At 43.3% G+C, this 17894-nt stretch overlaps 1 protein-coding gene across 2 annotated transcripts in view; it reads left to right on the top strand.

Annotated features, from left to right (window-relative positions):
- The first annotated feature begins 3224 nt into the window (after positions 1 to 3224).
- USF3 (upstream transcription factor family member 3) overlaps positions 3225 to 17894 on the top strand; it is a 28315-nt gene continuing 13645 nt past the window's right edge. The window contains exons 1-2 of one of the 2 annotated variants that reach the window (XM_030234734.2): positions 3225 to 3376; positions 17226 to 17290. In XM_030234734.2, the coding sequence (XP_030090594.2) occupies positions 3332 to 3376; positions 17226 to 17290 (110 nt within the window). In that variant the 5' untranslated portion in view covers positions 3225 to 3331. Of the gene's footprint in view, positions 3377 to 16222; positions 16413 to 17225; positions 17291 to 17894 lie in introns of those variants that run through there. The other variant, XM_009102600.4, reaches the window with a different exon arrangement.

Here is a 17894-nt window from a genome sequence, read left to right as displayed (position 1 = left end):
ACTGGTCTTAACATCCAGCACTGACTTTTCTCAGAAAGGTATTTAAGTAAAACTCATCTCTCTTCTTAACAATTCCAGTTTCTTCTGTTAAAGCCATTTTTTGTCTGTAATTTCAGTGTGCTCCTCTTCTGCTTTGAAGTGCCATTTATGAAGTGATGAAGTTGCACTCTGGCCCAGGTTCTGGAGGAAAATAAGTTTCCTTAAATATTCTATAGTGTATTCTATTCACTTAAGTTCCTCTGGAAACTGCTTTATCAACAGATGGAGTTGCTGCACTCATTAGAATAACGGTGCAAAAGCAAAGTTCAGGCTCTGAAACTTGTCTGTAGTCTTGAGTGGCTGCTTCCAGCTGCCATCCCTGACCTCTGCTGGAGGGCCTGGAAGGCACAGCTGGAAGTGAACTGCTACCACAAGTGCAGCCTTCATCACTCCAGCCTCACCAGCAGCTGCAGAGGCTGGAAAACCTTTGCTGTACTTTAACTGCTGCAGCTGTTCTCCAAACCATCCGGCTTTTATTGTTTTGTGTTTCTTCTCCTTCCTCGTTCCAGCTGCCTCTTAGAACAATCTGTACAACACTAGACAACTGAGTTATCCTTTACAGAGAAGCTAGCAGGTACTCCTGATCATTTATGTTGTGCTTTCCCAAAGCTCTGCTGGTTCTACAGGCACTCCCATTCCCCTCACTGCATTCAAAACTTGGGTGTTTATGGCGCCTCTGTAATCACTCAGGGTGTGCTGTTGTCTCTTAATTTGTTACTGGTACAACTACTTCAAGAACAGTTACCACATCAGGATCGAGTGAGTGAGTGGTCAGTCATTCACTTCATGTGGAACACAGGGATTGTTCTGTCTTTTCATCAGTTCTCTTTCCCTGTGAGGACATTATCCTCTGATCCTGCAGTACTTTAGATTACTTTAAAAAATCCCTGTCCAAAACCTCTTATGTGAAGTCCTTTTGAGAATCTACCAAACCAATCTTGTCAGATGAGCACTGTCATCTGTTTCTGGCAGTATTACTTTCCTTTCCGTAGGGGTTCTCTAAATCTATTCAGCCCATCTAATCCAGATGCTTTGTAAGGGACAAATGTTCTGCCTTATGTTCTTTTCTCTTTCCCTTAAAGACGCATCAATTCAGATAATGGAATGGTTACTCTATCCCTCTCTTTTCATTCTGCCTTCTTCCCTCCTCCTCAGTGCTTTAACACTGTAAAAGCATTCAGTTTTGCTACCATTCTGCCCGAAGGCATTGTGGCACCACCAGCTGAAGCTCTCTAAACTGCTGAGTTGCCAGCTTTCTTTCACTCCCTTGAATGTACATGACCCATAGTCCAAGAAACCCCTGCACTGGGAAAGATGCAGTGACCTGTGTTCTGATTGCCTGTCAGCTGCTGTATCACATCATACAGACTTAGCCCAGTACTGCTCACTGAATTATTGAACCCAAACCTGCACTACAGCCAAGAATTTAAATAATAATAATAAAAAAAAAATTCAAAAAAATTGCACTCAAGTTCTTGATTAAGTCAATGTGAAATGAAGCTGCAAATCTTCTTGACTTGTTAAAAGAATAGCAAATTATCTATCCAATGTAAAGCTTTCCTTGCCAGTATTTGTACAAAAGCACTTTTTCTTTTTTAAACATTCTTGCCATATAATTGTGAATTTATATTCTTCAAGAGAAACAGGTAGGTTTGTGTTGTATGTGAGGTTCACCTGTGGATTTTTGCCTGCTGCTGGATTTTTGCCACAGTATTTCAGATATTTGACTCCATACTGGTATTGACCACGTATGAACTCAAACACTGTAGATCACAATAAGAGTGTCAGAAGGTAAACTTGGTTTTGCTGATTTGGATGGGGTGCCTATTTAGTGAAAATCTTCACCAAGAAAAGCACACTAATCTTTAGAAGAGAAACCTCCCCCCTCAGTTTATATTGGAATAAATTGATGGAGCAGTGGCATTTCAGATTTTCAGTGGCTTGTCTTCCAGTTTGGTTGTGTCATATCAGAACCAAAGATGATGAAAAGCGAAAAAGTGCATTTACATTCCTACTTTACACTTTCAAGCTGGTATTTATAGTAATGCTAGAATTCCTCTGCAAAAACAGCTTGGGCCTCAATTTTCACAGCTCGCAAATGGGCTTTTCACTTAATGTCAGCTGCAAGGTTATTTCGCAAGTGGCAGCTATTCAAAACAAAATGCTTTGGGTTATTTAACATCTGATTGCTGCTATGACTCATTTCAGCAGCAGCAGAGTTCTTGGACACTGCTTCAGAAACTTGTCCCTGCTCTATTATGCTGTAAGAAGGCATATGGATACAAGATGCTTTCTCAGGGAAGCAGTTGAGCTGGAACTGGGACGCTGCCTTATCATGGGTGATAACTGAATTAGGCATTAGGAGGAAGCAAAAAGTGAGGTAGCGGGGAGTTGTTAATGATCCACAGTCCCTCATTTCGTGGATAAAACAACACTTTTCCTAAACTCTGATTTAACTCATGAGGAAGATGGACGGAGTGCCTTCTTTCCCAGAACTAAGCGTGAGCAGAGCACGTGACAAAGTTAAGGAAAAATGTCCATTAAAGCATCACTCATGGCACAGAACAGTCACAGGACGTGGTTGGCTCCTCATGGACAGCTCCACATAGCAAATCTTTAGCCAGCCTTTATCTCTGCTCGCCACTCGGTCCCAGAACGCCGACTGCCGCGGGCGCGGGGCAGCAGCCTGGCGCACGAACGCGGTTCTGCACTGCTGAGGGCTCCCACACACCCCGCGGCTGAGCTCGGCGAAGGGCAGCGCTCGGGTCACTCTCGCCCTGGCAGGACGGGATTGTTTCATCTGACAGCAACACACACAAAATAACGCGCGGCCCTTTCTCACACGCGGTCCTTTCCCCGGTGCCGGCGGTGCCGCTCAGGACCGACCCAACGGCGCAACCTTTCCCGTGCCGGCGCGGCCGCGGCCCCTTTAAGCGCTGCCGCCCGCCCCTCCGCGCGCCTCTTCCCGCTGCGCTCATTGGCCGCCCGGGACGCCGCTCCCCGCCAGTTCCTGTTTCGGCCACCTTACCTTGTTGACGCCAGTCTCTGCCTCTCTGCCCTCTGATTGGCCCGCGCCGCCAATGTTTGTGGCGGCCATTGGCCCGCGCGCGTTCCGCCCCGCCCAGTTGAGGGCGAGCGACGCCCTCTCCGACCCGACCCTTGTTGATTGGCCGCGAGGGCTGGCCCCGAGCGCGGCGATTGGCCGCGGCGCGAGCAGCAGGGTGGGCTGCGCGGGCGGGCAGCGGCGCGGAGGCGGCGGCGGGGCTGGCGCGGGGTGTCCGCCCGCCGGAGGATGGTCCCGGCGCTGGGGCCGCCGCGCAGCGCGCCCGGCCAGACCGTGAGTGCCGGCCGCGGGACCGGGGACGGGAGCGGCAGCGGGAGGAGAGGGACCCGGAGCGGCCGCGGCAGCGGGGCCGGGGCGTCGCGCTGGGCCGGGGCCGCGCTCGCCCCGGGATGCCGGCGGGGCCGGTGCCCCTTTGTCCGGCCCCGGTGTGCCCGGCCCTGCCCGGGCAGGGGCTGCGGGGCCGGGACGGGCCGGGGCGCAGCTGCAGAGCGGGGCGGCCCGTGGCGGTGCGGCCCCCCGCGGGCGCGGCGCGGTGGCGGTGCCCTGGCTCTGCTGCCCGGAGTTGTGCGGCTGCGGCGGCTGCCGGGGCTGGGCTGAGGGAAATTCGGGGGAACAGCGGCGGAGGCTTGGAGAGCGGAGTGGTTTTATCGCTTTGCGGTGCTGCGAGGCAATTGAGCCTGAGCCGCCGATCGGGGAGTTCGCTCGGGAGGCAGCGAGAGGCGGGCGCTGCGCCGCAGCCTGGCTCCTTCCCGGCGTGGTCCGGGACGCGGTGCTCCGGGCATCGCGGCGGTGTGCTCGTGTCGAGTGACACCCCCTCGGGAGGTCAGCCCGCTTCAGGGGATGGTGTGCCTCCGGGGACGGCTGCTTTGCTTAGAATTCGGTCACTCGTAGCTAACGTTTCTCGTGTAGTAAGCTTGGTCTCCGAAGGAAGTCTGATGGATGTGTCTTGTCTGTTTCTTCTCTAATTTTAGCTGTCTGGCCGATTTCGGTCAAATTTGCCAGGCTACAGAGGCTTTAAAGAGTTGGAAGGCTTCAGTTTCATGGCTCCAACATTGACAGGCACAGAAGTGTTTGTAACTCACAGGTACTGCTCGCATTAAGGGCAGGACACCTAAAATGCATCTCCCTGTCAGCTGCAGCTCAAATGAGCTGAGTCCATTGACATAGCTATAGCTGGATACAGCTGTGGCACATGATGCCCATTTTCCAGGGAGTCTGTAGTGAAAAATTGCAAACAAGGAAAAGAAAGAGGGAGTAGTGATGTGCTGAGTTTCTGTTCATAAGTACAAAAATCACAAAACTGTATTTTGCTTTTCACATAATGACTTGGACTTCTATTAGACTTCATCTAGACATGCAGTTATTAAGCACTTCTAGCAGAGATAATGATGGCACACTTAAGCATCCAGAAGTCAGGTGATGTAGCAGCTTGTTTTAGAGGCATGATTTTAGTTTTACTTTTAAAATACAAGTCATTGGGACCATCTTATTTATATGTGTTATGTAGCACTTCAACCAACTGCAGAGCCTTGTTCGTTGCTCATGAATTGTGTGCAGTAATCAGACAAATGGGAAGGAAGAAACTTCCTTTTTATTAGAAAGATTTAGAACCTTTAATTTTTGATAGTCAATTAGTGCCATAACAATAACTCATAGGTACATTTTGGGATGAAATACATTTGACATGAAAACATGTTTGCGACTGAATGGGAAATAAGCTTAGAAAAATGCTGATGTTGTGAGCAGATTTTTAAGGTGCTTGTCTTCAAAATATCACATCAGGTAAGTGAGACAGTACAAGAACATTGCAAATTTTGAAGTGTTTGGAAATTACTTATTCCCTTAGAGACTTTCTTATTCCCTTAAGTTAGGGATACATGGGAAGATTTTAACAGAGTAGATGAAAAATGATGGTGAATCCTGGAGGAGTCCGACAGCTGCAAAGAGATAATTCGGATGTAAGTTTTTGATAGTGGCTTTGCTGCTTTGATTCCTGGTGTTTGAAGCAGTGTTCTGAGGAGCTGGCCAGGGACACACTGAAGGGACTGTCTCTGGAGTGGCCCTGTGACATGTGCCTGGCCCACGCCTGCTGTGTGCGTTGTGGGCTCCTGTTTGTAGCTGAAGTTTAGCTGTACTCAGAAATGTCAAAGACATCTTGGGAAAAAGAAGGCAAAGATTTTGTGAATGTGTTCTGCTGGCACTGCTGGCTGAGCTGCTCCAGCTGTTCTTCACCTCAGCTCTTCTTAGGTGAATCTGCGGGGTGCTCCTGACTCTTTTAGGCAGAGGAGTTACCGAGGAACTTTTTTGAGCATTGTTTGGTTGTTGATGGTTTCTCCCCACGTGCTGAAGTTGTAAGAACACCTCGGGCTTCCACATATTGAAGTATAATGAATTAGGCTGCAGAGGGATTCAGGATGGTGCATTCCAAGTATTTAAGCACACTTAATTTGCAAAGTGCCTTGATGCAAAGTGTGTGACACTGTAACCAATCATGTCCCGTTTGGATCTGAATTAATACAATGTATGAGTTGAAGCTAGGTGCTGTAGAAAGAAATAAACATGCGAGGAAGTCAAGGGTTGGGGCATGCTGAATTTGACAGGAGCCATTCTGTGGTTTAATTTTTGTACAGTAGTGCTTTATAAGGTCTTAAAAATAACTTTGTAAGTGACACCTGGCTGGGAGGAGGTGTAAGAAGCATAGCATTTGATATGAAGGGTTTCCCAATGAATCATGGTTGGTTGTGTCACAAGAACTTGTGAAAAGTACCACAAAGTCTGTGCCACTTTGAAGGACAGTGACAGCTTTCAAAATAGGAAAACATGTTCCTGAGGGATTTAATTTGATTAAAGGAATCACAAACACGACTGAGATGAAGAATTGTAAAATGACTGGCAATACTGTGGATGCACAGTCCATCAGGAGGCAAGTATACTTCTTCAGAGCCCTGAGATTTATACCTAGAGGTGTTACAAAAAGATTAGGAACATTAAAGCTGTTAGATTGTATGCATCCACACATTTACACATCCATTTTCATTTAAAAACCTGGGTTGTATGCACAGCTTCACTGACATTTTCATCAGGGACATGGCTCAGTAGTGTTATTTAATTGAAAAGTGTCTCAGCTGAAACTCTGTGCCATGATATGTATTCAGTTTTAATGGGGGGGGAGGAGTGTTCAAGCAGTGTTTGAGTTATTTCAGATTACAGTAAAACATGGAAATGTCTTAACTCCTTGATTAGGAGGTGTTGTGCAGAGCCCAGTTTATGTAAGGCTGACCTAACTTGATATTTAAAATGCAATTCCAGCTTTTATGGGTGGATATAATGTGTCCAAAGTGTACTTTGGTTTGCTACCTTACCAGTGTAGTGCTTTTGTCATGCTTAGAGTAAGCACAAAAGAGGTTCTGCTGTGTGCACAAGATTGACAAATTGTGTGTAAACTGGGCTTGTTTCCTGTATGAAAAGCCATGGCTTTAGTCCTCTAAGGTGAATGAGTTACTTTTGCAACCATGCCTTATGACAGCAATCTCTTACATCAGCCATGCTGGGTGCCATTGTGGCTCAGATAAGAAGTACTAGGCTGCTAAAAATGTTTCATTCTTCCTGGTAACAAGTGCCTTTCTCACTCAGTTCCCTGAACTTCTGTCAGGTTAACTGACCAGCATTAAAACCATGAATTGAAATCAGCACCATCTGAAAGCACATCTCAGTCATGCTGGTATTCTCATACCTGAATGGGTTCTTTGTGGTCCATCTCTAGTGAGCCTGGAATGATCCAAGTAGGGAGCTATTAGCTTTTAGGTCTAAATCCACGTTCCTCAGAACCTATGATCCATTTTTTCAGCTCCTGGTGTGGTTGGCAATGCCATGAAAAATCATAGAAAACATTGTCTGTTAATTTGCTGACACAGTTAATAGAAGTGTAAGGCTTTTATGGGGAGAGGAGAGCTTAAAGATTTGTTTATTCTTCAAATAGCTGAAGTTCAAGTGAAAATAATACTGTCCATTCGGGGTGTCTCTCTGCATCTGTACTCTGTAATGTGGTTGGCTTCAGGGACACTTAGTTCATGCCAGCCTTCAGCCTTTGAAGTTGGACTCTGCTTTGCTTTCATGCCTCAGTGAAGCTGTTAGCTAGAAGCTGAACAGAGTTCTCGTACAAAGCTTCATGCTACAGCTCTTCTTGCTCATTTACTCCAGTAGTAAAATGGAGCTCCAAGTCAGCAACATAATTTTCCTACTATTGGAGTATCCCTACTATTCAGAGATGCTTTAATTCAGGAATGATTAAATATTGTGCATCTATAGCTAAACCCCTCCTTCTTCCACATAAGTCTCTCACCTACTGGAAATTCTGGGACTTCTTGTGTAACTGGAGAAGCTTAACTAGTTTTGGCATCATCTTGGGTCATAGTTTCACAAATATTAAGCCAGCACTGTCACCATGAGAAACAATCTTGTTGTTCCAGTGTACTTATTTGGGAGTGTGGGGTGTCTCTGTGATCCTTTTGCAAAGTCATTTTTAGGTTGAAGCAGTGTTCTCATCTGGCCTCCGGGTGAGGAGTACCAGTGAACCAGGGGAGAGGCTGCATCTCTCAGCATTACTTTGAAGGAGTTGGGGCAGTAGGGGAAGATAAACATCACAAGTATTTTCCCATTATTGCTAGGAGAAATGGGCTGGTAGGAATTTCATGCAGCTCAAGAAGGGCAAAATCCTGCACTTGTGGAAGAACAAATCAGTATACAGTGCAGCTGGAAAGCACCTTGGCAGGAAAGGACCTGGTGGACACCAAGTTGAACACAAACCAACAAAGTGTCCTTGTGGCACAGGTAGTGAATGGGCCCCATTTGATACAGGAGTGTCAGCGAGCTGAGGGAGGCGATCCTTCCACTGCACTTGGCACTGGTGAGGCCACACCTGGCATCTTGTGTTGAGTTTTAGGTTCCCCAGTAGAAGAAAGACATGGATGTACCACAGAGAGTCCATTGGAAGGCCACAAGGACAATTAAGGTACAAGAGCATCTCTTGTCTTGGGAGGCCAAGGGAGTTGTGATTGTTCAGCCTGGAGCAGAGGAGGCTGAAGGAGAATCCTACCTGTGGATTGTCTCAAGAGGCTTTACAGGCCATCTTACTTTGTGGTTTTTCTGTTTTATTCTGGGTGGGAATGGGAAAACCTTGTGTTTCCCAGCTTGGAAATATTAAGTGTGTGAGCTATCCCTTGCTAAGGAATGCAATGGAGTTCTCCCACTCCTAGTTTCACTTTAAGGTACTTTTGCCAAGTCAGTCTTAGGTGGCAACAGGGAGGTGATTTCATACAGTTATAGAAGAAGAAGAGAGAGTAGAGGTAAGGCATTTTCTGTTTATGGAATGATTTTTTAATGAAGTAAAACTTGCAGGATCATGGTATCAGTCTGTCCCATTTATCCATTCCTTTCAGACCTGTGCAATATAGTAACTTGGAAATCTAGTTTTAGTTTCTTCTCCATTGTCAGTGCTAAATTTCTACTATAGTCTTATTTGCTTTTCCTAATGCTTTCAGAACTACTTATTCACCCCAAATAGTTCATGTGCAGTAACTCTCCTAAGCTAAATAAGTAGTTGCTGAAGTGGTGGAATTGTTGAATTCAGGTTTTCTATGGACGTGCACCTAGTAGTTGCATTTTCTTGTGTCTAACATGCGTTGATTTTTTTATTTTAAATTTCCTCTTTGAAAGTGTTATGAAAGTGTGCTTGCTTTCTCTGGTCATCTGGGCTCAGATAACTTTAGTTTGGACCTTTCTGTTAAATATAATTAAAATAATGTGCAGCTTTATCCCTGCCAGTATTATTTGAAACTGTCAAACATTCAGATTTTGATCATCCATTCCATAAAGATGAGTCCTTTATTCCTGGAACTGAAGTAATTGCCCAGTGCACCCACTTCATGGGTCCAAGGAAAAAAACTCTGAAAAGCAAAGTTGTAATTGCATTGAGGTAGTGAAGGAGAGCAAGCCTGCTGTCCACTAAAACCTTTTGTGAGTAGTCTGCCTATAAAATGTACATTGCAAAGTTGTGGAGATTTTGTTTGGGTTTCTTTTGGGTTTGGGGGCAGGGTATGTGTGTGCTTGTTTTTGAAAGCTCATTGAAGTGTAGTTAGTGAGCTTCTTTGATAAGCTTATACTTTAAAACTGAAATTCTGTTTTTCAGTACCTTCTACCTCAGCCATTTTTGCCTTTGGCCCCATTGAGATTCATAGGGAAGTCCCTTAACTTTGGAAGGGCAGTGAATGTAGCAGAATCTCAGGATTGATCTCTTCTGCATATTGTAGTGGAACTTTGTAGTGCAGGCACATAGAATATTGCTTCCTATATCATGAACCCTTGATGTGTTCTTAGTTTGTGTCAGACTTCTCACACCCCAAGCCTATAAAATATTTAAGAACTTGACTGTGCAAATCCTTTGTACTGAATGACTCATATCTGAAAAGATGAATTAAAAAAATTTGACACACAAACTCTCTGGATGCCCTGAACATTTCAGTTCTAGGATATTTTGCACTGCTTGTTAGTTAGGGTCCTCAGGAGAGAGCAGCAAGGCAGTTTGGCACATGTCAGAAAATGCCTTGATACCTCCTTGGGACCGTGTGTGCTTTTATAAACAGACTCTGTGAGGATCCTTTGTAGTTGCAGAACAAAAAGAGCTCAGCTTAAAACCAAAGCAGTGAAGCAAAGAGTACTGCTCTGGCTGAATCATAGTAGCCAGAATGAATGTTTTTATGTTGTAATTCTAAATTGGTTGTCAGGCTCTGTGAGGAGGTACTGCTTCTTGGATAGAGATTTCATTTGTGAGAAAGCAGAACTGGACTGGCTCTGACAGGAGCAGGTTGCCCAGGGAAGCTGCAGATGCCCTATTCCTGGAAGTGTTAAAGGCCAGGCTGGATGAGGTTCTCAGCAACCTAGTCTGGTGGGAGGTGTCCCTGCCCACAGCAGGGGGGTTGGAATGAGACAATTTTTAAGGTTCCTTCCAACCCAAACCGTTTTGTGATTCTATGGCTTACAGCTTCTACATTTTTCCAGCCAGTCTTCTGTGTTTAGAATACAATTTTCATATATGGATGGATTCCCAAGTTATTAATAACCATCTTGGTCACAGTATTTGGAGACCATGATCACTTGAATGTTTCAGCTGTTTTCAGGAAAAGAATTACTTGTTCTTTAGGCAGCATGCTGCTGCAAGGGCAGGCTCACCGGCAGCTGCTCTTGCACAGGAGCGAGTGGGAGAGCACTCTCAGCCTCAGCCTGGTGCAGGCAGTCTTTGCCATCTGATCCAGGTAACCTCACCCTAACCCACACAGAGGTGATGACCTGTGTTAGGAGGAACTTGCCTGCAATTAATTCACTTTGTATCCACCTAGCTTTCGCCATCAAAACACGCTTGTGGCTCCTTTGTCAAGCACAGCGTAATTAGATGTCTGTCTTCTCTTTGAAAATCGTTTGGTTTTGAGGTGTACCACAAATGATCAGGCATTGGAAGCTGGGGAGATGAGCACTGTCTTGCAACACAGATACATTTCTCACACTTTCTCACTTAGTGAAATTGGTATGTGGTAACTTGTGAATTTCAGCACAATACATGGGATCAGGAGGATTTCCCTGGTCATTCCTTTCTGATTTAGTAAAGAAAAGAGTGATGCTCCTCTTATTTTGATCTAAAGTAGCTGAAGACTTTAGGTGAGAGCTCTGATCTTTGTGATTGTGGCTTGTGCACTGGTTGCATAATTACAGCTCTTTAGCTCCCAAATGCCTGCTTCCCTACAATAATTGCTCCAGACCACAGGAGATGGTTCCTGTAGGCACCTCAGTTTGCAGTGCCAAGATCATCTGCACAATGTGAGAGCGGCAGCAGCTCTCATCTGGGTGCAAAATATGCAAAGATACTTCTCCTTAGGTATTTTCCATCCATAAGCAGTGAGTAAGAGACTTGGTTTTGTGGACATGAGTTCTATCTCTGCCCCCTCTCTAAGGTTTAAAAAGAAATTATGTTTTGCTTAGGAAGACTTGGGAGGGAACACCAGTAGACAAAGAAGAATAAATATGAGAGGTGGATCTTCAGGTGATTTGTTTCTTCAGCAGATTAGATCAGGAAGTTTTTTTTTTTTTGTTTTTGTTTTGTTTTTTTTTTTCTTCTTATGAAGTGTTCTTAAGCAGATCTGGTCAGGATTTCTCAGAATGACCCTATACTTATGGTGTCCTAAAACTGCTTGTTACTAAATGGTCAGTGCAATTGCCATTGATATTTTGAAAATTACAAATGAAAACGAAGCCAATATAGATATGAGGGAATATCACTTGAGTAATTACCCTTCCTCTTCCTCCAATGCTGTTACAAAAAAAAACCTTAAACATTTTCTTTCTAGTTCTCTTGCATGTTCTTCTATAAGAGCCTTACTAAAACTTTATTGTTTTAAGTCAGCAGGAGGAAAAATACTAATGTATTTGAGTTTAGATAATACAAACAAAAGAAGTAGAATAAAGATATCTAAAAGCAGTGAAGTTTTCTTTCTATGTGTTAATTGCAAGCACCTTAAAAAAAAAGTTGCCCCATGTAACAAGTTTGAGCTTAGTGGTTTTAGTTTTCTTTTCTTAGCTTTTGCAGAAGCTCTGGGAACAGTTTGGTTGGCCTGTGAAGCTCTCAGCTGGTTTGCATCAGGAATATCTTCCTCAGCACAAGGTGGCAGTGCCCACTCTGAGCTGGTCAGCCAGCACACCCACACTGCAGAGCTGGTCACAGACCCAGCTGTGTCCAGTGCCTCACCTGAGCTCACTCCTCCTCCTCTGCTCACTCCCTGGTTTTTGTAAACATCTGGGAACTTCATCTCTCTGAGAGGTTGCAGTTAGGTCAGTCAGTGGGCCCAGCTGTTGTGAGGGAGTGGATTAAGGGACACAGTAATAGGGAAATCTTGATTTCTTCTGAAACCAAAGTGATAGATTTTTTCCTCCTGGCAGGAAAAATAGCCTTTTTCATTTTCCTGTATGACAGTCTTACCAGGTTGCTTTGGTAGGCCACACTAGTTAATACACACACAGGTAACAATCACAAAGGTCAGCTTTGAGTTACCTTTCCTGCAGTCATTTTATTAGGTAAATACAAAATTAGAATAGAACTGTTCAAGGGGGAGTAAAGAAAGGGCAGTGAATTTTGTCTTCTTGATCTCAAGGGCACCTTGCTTGTCATTAAAAGCTTGGACTAAGTCCCTGATTAAAGCTAGCCTTGTTCTAAAACATGCATGGAAGATTGGAGAAGTGAGTTCCAGCAGTTGCTTGGATGAAGAAGACACTGTCTCAGGAAAAAAGCTTTTGAGTGGTTCTTGTCTATGCCTTGGAACTGATCTTGGCTTTACATGAAGAGGTGTACATTAAATTACATTACTGACTACACGAGGTGTACAAAACCAGTAACACCTCTGAGACTGAAGCAGTGTCACAGCACGAGCTTGCTGAAGGAGATTAAGAGGAGGAAGGATTTGGACTGCTGGTAGGTTTGCAGAATATGTGTAGTTGCATATAAAAATGATTCTTTCTGCCTGATGCAGAAGAATGGAATGGCTATACTAATTTGAGGAAGATTGTTTGTACAGCCAAAGATAACAGATTGGAATAATTATTTTCTTTTTTAAAATTAACATTTAGTTTGGAAACAATTCATAAATAAGGAGTGAAAAATAATGCCAAATAAAATAATTGAAATTAACTTTTTCTTGTATTTGCTGAGTGCATGTTTTGAAGAAGAGATTTCATAAAATTTGCTAAATACTACCTGGAAAGATGGGTGGTATACAAGAAGATGTTTAAATAAATTGGTTTTCAAGTTTTATACCCTATGTTTCAGAACTATAGAAGAGATTAAATTATGTTAAATTTAAATCTTCAGAACACACAGCATCCTTTAATTTCTGAGGATGACATTGCATTTAAATTCAAATCAATATTTTAGGTTGATGTTATGAAAGCTGTTAACTACATAAAGCTTCAGGGAAGTTGGTACTAAATAAATATAAATGACGAGTTACTGCTGCTTCATCTGTTTTAAGAATTTGGATTTTGCTGCATTTTCTCTGCAGATGACATCCAGCTGAGTTAAGTGAGCATATTTCATGAGTGAACTTAAAATACATTTGTCTCTGAGCTTTTGAGGCAAGTACATGTCTTCTGCTTTAGAGAATCCGTGAAGGGATCTTGATGAAGAAGCAATACTTGATGTGGAACAAGTAAAGGGAAACCCACTGTCAAAAGTCTGGTCAACAGTTGAGGGGGAGGAATGGAGACAGTGTAAACATTCATCAGCCCTCAGAAATCTCCACCTAGGCACTATTTTTAATTTCTTTTTCATTCACAAAGCCCATATTTTCAGCAGCCCTTAAGAAAACTTCCTCCCTGATATTGCCAGCTTCAGCTGTTCTGTGGAGTATCAAATAAAATGCAAAGGTTTCAGTCCTTGCAGAATAAGAATGGGGAAAAAACAGTTTCAGTTCACCATATTTCTCATGGTACAATCTATCAGTAGAAAACCCAGAGTTTTATACAAGTGTTGTTTAACAAATTTAGCCACCTCTTTTCAGTGGAGCTCACAATAAACTAATTGGTTCATTAGATAATGTGTACAGCCTTGCTTTTTGCTATCAGGACCATGAAAGTGGGAGCATTGGTTGAGTGGTAAACTGAAAAACCTCACCTGAAGTAATTCCACAGTCAAGTGAAATTAGGGTAACAGTCATGGCATTCCTGTGCCATGTCTTCTATATGAAATGGGCTGCAGATCCCAGTGAAATGAAGCATATAAAATGCAGACTTTAAGTTTACATTTGTGAGGCTTATACACTCAGTGGGGCAGCAAATGGCTTGAAATATGCAGGGAACAGCATCACTTGGAAGAAGTTTACTGATATCATTTTAAAAAAGGGCAGTGGAGAAAAAAAGAAGTGGGGTCTTTGACATATAATAAAGATTTTCTATTCTTTTTCAGGATCAAAAAATGGTTAGAAACTGTATTAATAAATATCAGCATAAATTTTCACTAAGGCCTTGTCTATCTTCCAGAATGCTTCATACAATGAGTTGCTGAATCATTTTGGCATCTGCTCAGCATGAAGAAATAAGGCAATTGGAATATTATGTATATCATGACTTTGGGAGATAGGGATGGCTGTTAAGAAAAAGAACTTTGCTGAGTGGACACAGAAGAAGCCAAAATGTAGGAGTAAGGAGATCTCCTGTCAGGAGGGAGAAAGGGCTGCTCTGACTTAGAGCAGGGGGAAGATGTTGTTGTGAACGTGTTCCAGACTGCACAGCTGGAGTCAGAACAGCCATGTCTGTTCTGGGGAAGGGTGTTTGTGGGTGGGTGGGTGCTTCTTTACTCCCTTACCTTCACACAGTTGTGCTTCATCTGTAGCCCTGCATGGTAGCTGGCCATCTAAATCCACATTCATGCTTTCTGTGTTAAATACGCTGCAATACAGAAATAGTCCTTTGGTTCTCAAGCTGTATAAATTTGCACAATTTAAAAAATACTGTTGCTTGGTAAGTCCACCAATACTAAGGCCTCTTTTATCTGTCTGCTCTGATTTCCAGCATATTTGCTGTGGTCTCATAATGCCCAACAACAGACACGTCAGCTCTGTCTATAGGTGGTGCAGAAATCAAGAAACAGGGTATGTGACTGCCACATGATACAATCCAGCATCTTCCTTTTTCTCAGCATGTTTGAGAGCTCTGCTTTCCCAGAGCTGTGTCCATGTGCTCACATCCTCACTAAACAGTGAATTAAATGACCCCTTTGCCCCCTTGAGTAGTTATTTCACCTGCTACACAAGGTGCTGCCTCAGTGAGGGATACAGGAGTGTAGTGTCACCAGGCAGCTGCTCTGCTTCTCCTGTCTCTGCAGGGAGCCTTAATGGATACAGGTTCTGCTGGGCTGCTCTGGCACACTGGGAGCTGCTGAAAGGAGGTGTGCTGGCCTCAGTCACTCCCTGTACACCTGAACATCTCTCTGGTTGCCAACAGCATCCAAGATGGCTGGGCTCTAACCAGGTTTTGGGGGTTTTTTATAATCAAAATCACTCATCTGCAAAGGTCTCCCAGTTAACCCTTTCATCATGAGTGAATGCAGGTAGAATTAGTGAGTAAGTTCTACTGACCATCACCAGCTGTACCCAGGAGGGATGAGTTAGAGATGCCTTGGGTGGGAAACTGGCTTTCCTGGCTTTCAGAGTTGTGAGTGTTTACTAACTTGGACAACCTGGCACAACAACTCTTACTACATATAAACTCAAATAAATTTGTCAGTGAAGCAAGCTAATTGGATTTAAAGGAGAAGAAATCTTGTTTTGAAAATGAGGTAACACAATTTATAAGAGTGTGCTGAAGTCACTACTGCTTTCTCCCACAATAAAAGACTGTTAACTCTGTCAGGTGTTTTCATAATTTATGCAGGGCATGGTCAGGTGAGCACAGAGAAAGCAAAGTCCATGGAGGGATATAAATAGAAAGTGATGTATTCCCATTGCTGGGCTGGAGAGGTCTGTGGTGGCTGTGCTTAGATAGGCTGTGTGTAACACATAGTGGGGCAATGGAATTGCTGTAACTCATCTCTGAGAGGATTGTGTCCAGTTTTGTGATGGTGTGGACACTGTCATGTAGGTGGAGTTGAATTATGTTCCTGAAATCTTCAGGCACTTTGAATTTCCTGAGTTGGTTCTATTCATACATTGTTTCCTGTTTGCTTTATTTTATGGTTTGCCAACATCTTCCAAGTCTTCCCTGGAATAGAGAAAGTACTTCAAGATTAGAGTGGTAAACAGCATCAGCCCTAATGTTTCTCCTCCTCTAATCTTGCTGCAGTGCAATCCTGCTGAACGCACTACATTCAATTAACTTCTAGAGTATAAAGGCAGGAAAGCAGTATCTGAAGTACAATACAGATTATTTCTGTTAGTTTGACACACACAGATGTGTACACAGAGCACTTTGTGAAGTGTATGCTTCAGTGCTTTGGGAGCTCCATAGATGTCTGGCTTTCTGGTTTGTAAGGATATTATTTTGGGGGTTTGTTTATTGATGTAGTGCCAGTAGTGGTAGGCTCAGTTTACTGAGAACTGCTTGGTGTTTAAAGTTATATTAAAAACCACCTCCACTTCCTTGCAGTTCAAACAGACAAAAAATACCCTAAAGATATGAAGTCTGTGAAAATAAGCCAATGAGCTTTTGGGGAGGAGCCAGAGAAAGGTGAAGCCACAAGGAATTTGAGGGCCCATGGGAAGAGTTGCAATAACAGGTTGGTTGGTGAGAGAGTGAAAGGAACTGTGAAAATAAATACAGAGCTCAGACATATCAAAAACCAGATCTATTTTTTTCCTGCTGTCATCTATCTCTAAAATCCATTTCTCTGGTAGATGTGTTCAACCATCATTAACTTAATCTCATATTTTGTGTATTTCTATAATGTTTTTGTTTGTCTAAATAAAGGCTACCAATCTGTTCAAGATGAGGACAAGTTAGATTCAATTCATTAGGCTGGTATACATAACTTTATTTTAGCTGAATTTTACATATCTGAAAGCTTAAGGGTATCATTTTTGGTTGTTTTAAGGTGTACAGTAATTTAATAGCAAGTAAGCTTTGTAATCTGCTACATTAAATTTGTAGTTAATGAAATGTCCTCATTGTAGCTTTGTTTTGCTGAGTATTCATACCTAGTTGTGAACTGGGAATTGAACGCATATTCAGTGAGGAAGGGCTGATTAGAGAGAGTTCAGCTGTTCCTCCTCCCATTTGAAAAGCAGTCATATTCTTAACTATCCTCCTTGTTTGCTGAAAGTGGTTGGGATTATAGTAGTTTTTAAATTTAAAGTGATTGAGGAAATGGAAATCAGTACATCACAGCCAGGTTTTGCAAAACGTCTCGATAGGTAACGGGCCTAATTTTTAATGTCACAAAATCAGCTGCTCTGAGTCAAGGGCATGGGCTTGTGCCTACACTGCAGTAGGGCCTCGTCCCTGTGGTCCAAGGCAAAGCCATGTACATGTCATGGGCTAAGGATTCAGAAAAGTGCAGGAGTTGTTAATTCCTTGCATGATTTTTTCTCAGGCTCTCTTCTCCGAAACCATGCCAGAGATGACAGAGAATGAGACACCTACTAAGAAGCAGCATCGGTGAGTTCCTGTGGGAAAAAGACTATTTCCTAGGTCTGTAGTCTGCAGTTATGTTGCAGTTAGAAAGTTTCTAGCTAAAAGTTTGGCAATAGGGGTGTGGACAAGAAGTTCTGTGTGTTCATCCGGGTCGATCCAAAAGTTTCTATTTTGCCCTGTCTATGCCAAACTATTTGTTAAAGATATATCTACCTGGGTCACTTAGGCAAAAGAGATTCTTTTATTATTTCACTGACCATTCTGATGTGTAAAACTGCATTGCTGCCTTGGTTAGAGCACAGCCTCTCTTTTTGTGGAGGCTCCTTGTAGATATCGGGGGGTAACTATACTAATTTTGACAGGGTCATTTAGATCTCCCCGTCAACTCCCACTGGAATCTGGATCTTATATCTCAAATCTCTGCAGGACTTCAAACTACTTCTTGAGGTTGTACAGCAACACTATGACCCAACTTTGTAACAAAGTAATTCAACATTCACTAGAACTTTTCCAGAGTGTTGTTCCTTTGTAATCTAATACCTGGTTAGCAGGGGAGTTCTTCAGTCCTTAGTTAAGTGCAGCATTCATCTTACACTAGGTAACCATGTAGAATATGATTTATGATCCA

This window comes from Serinus canaria, chromosome 1 (assembly GCF_022539315.1).
Source record: "Serinus canaria isolate serCan28SL12 chromosome 1, serCan2020, whole genome shotgun sequence".
NCBI classification, from domain to species: domain Eukaryota; kingdom Metazoa; phylum Chordata; class Aves; order Passeriformes; family Fringillidae; genus Serinus; species Serinus canaria.
The sequence above is the reverse complement of the archived record's forward strand: the minus strand, read 5'-3'. Positions and strand labels throughout refer to the sequence as shown.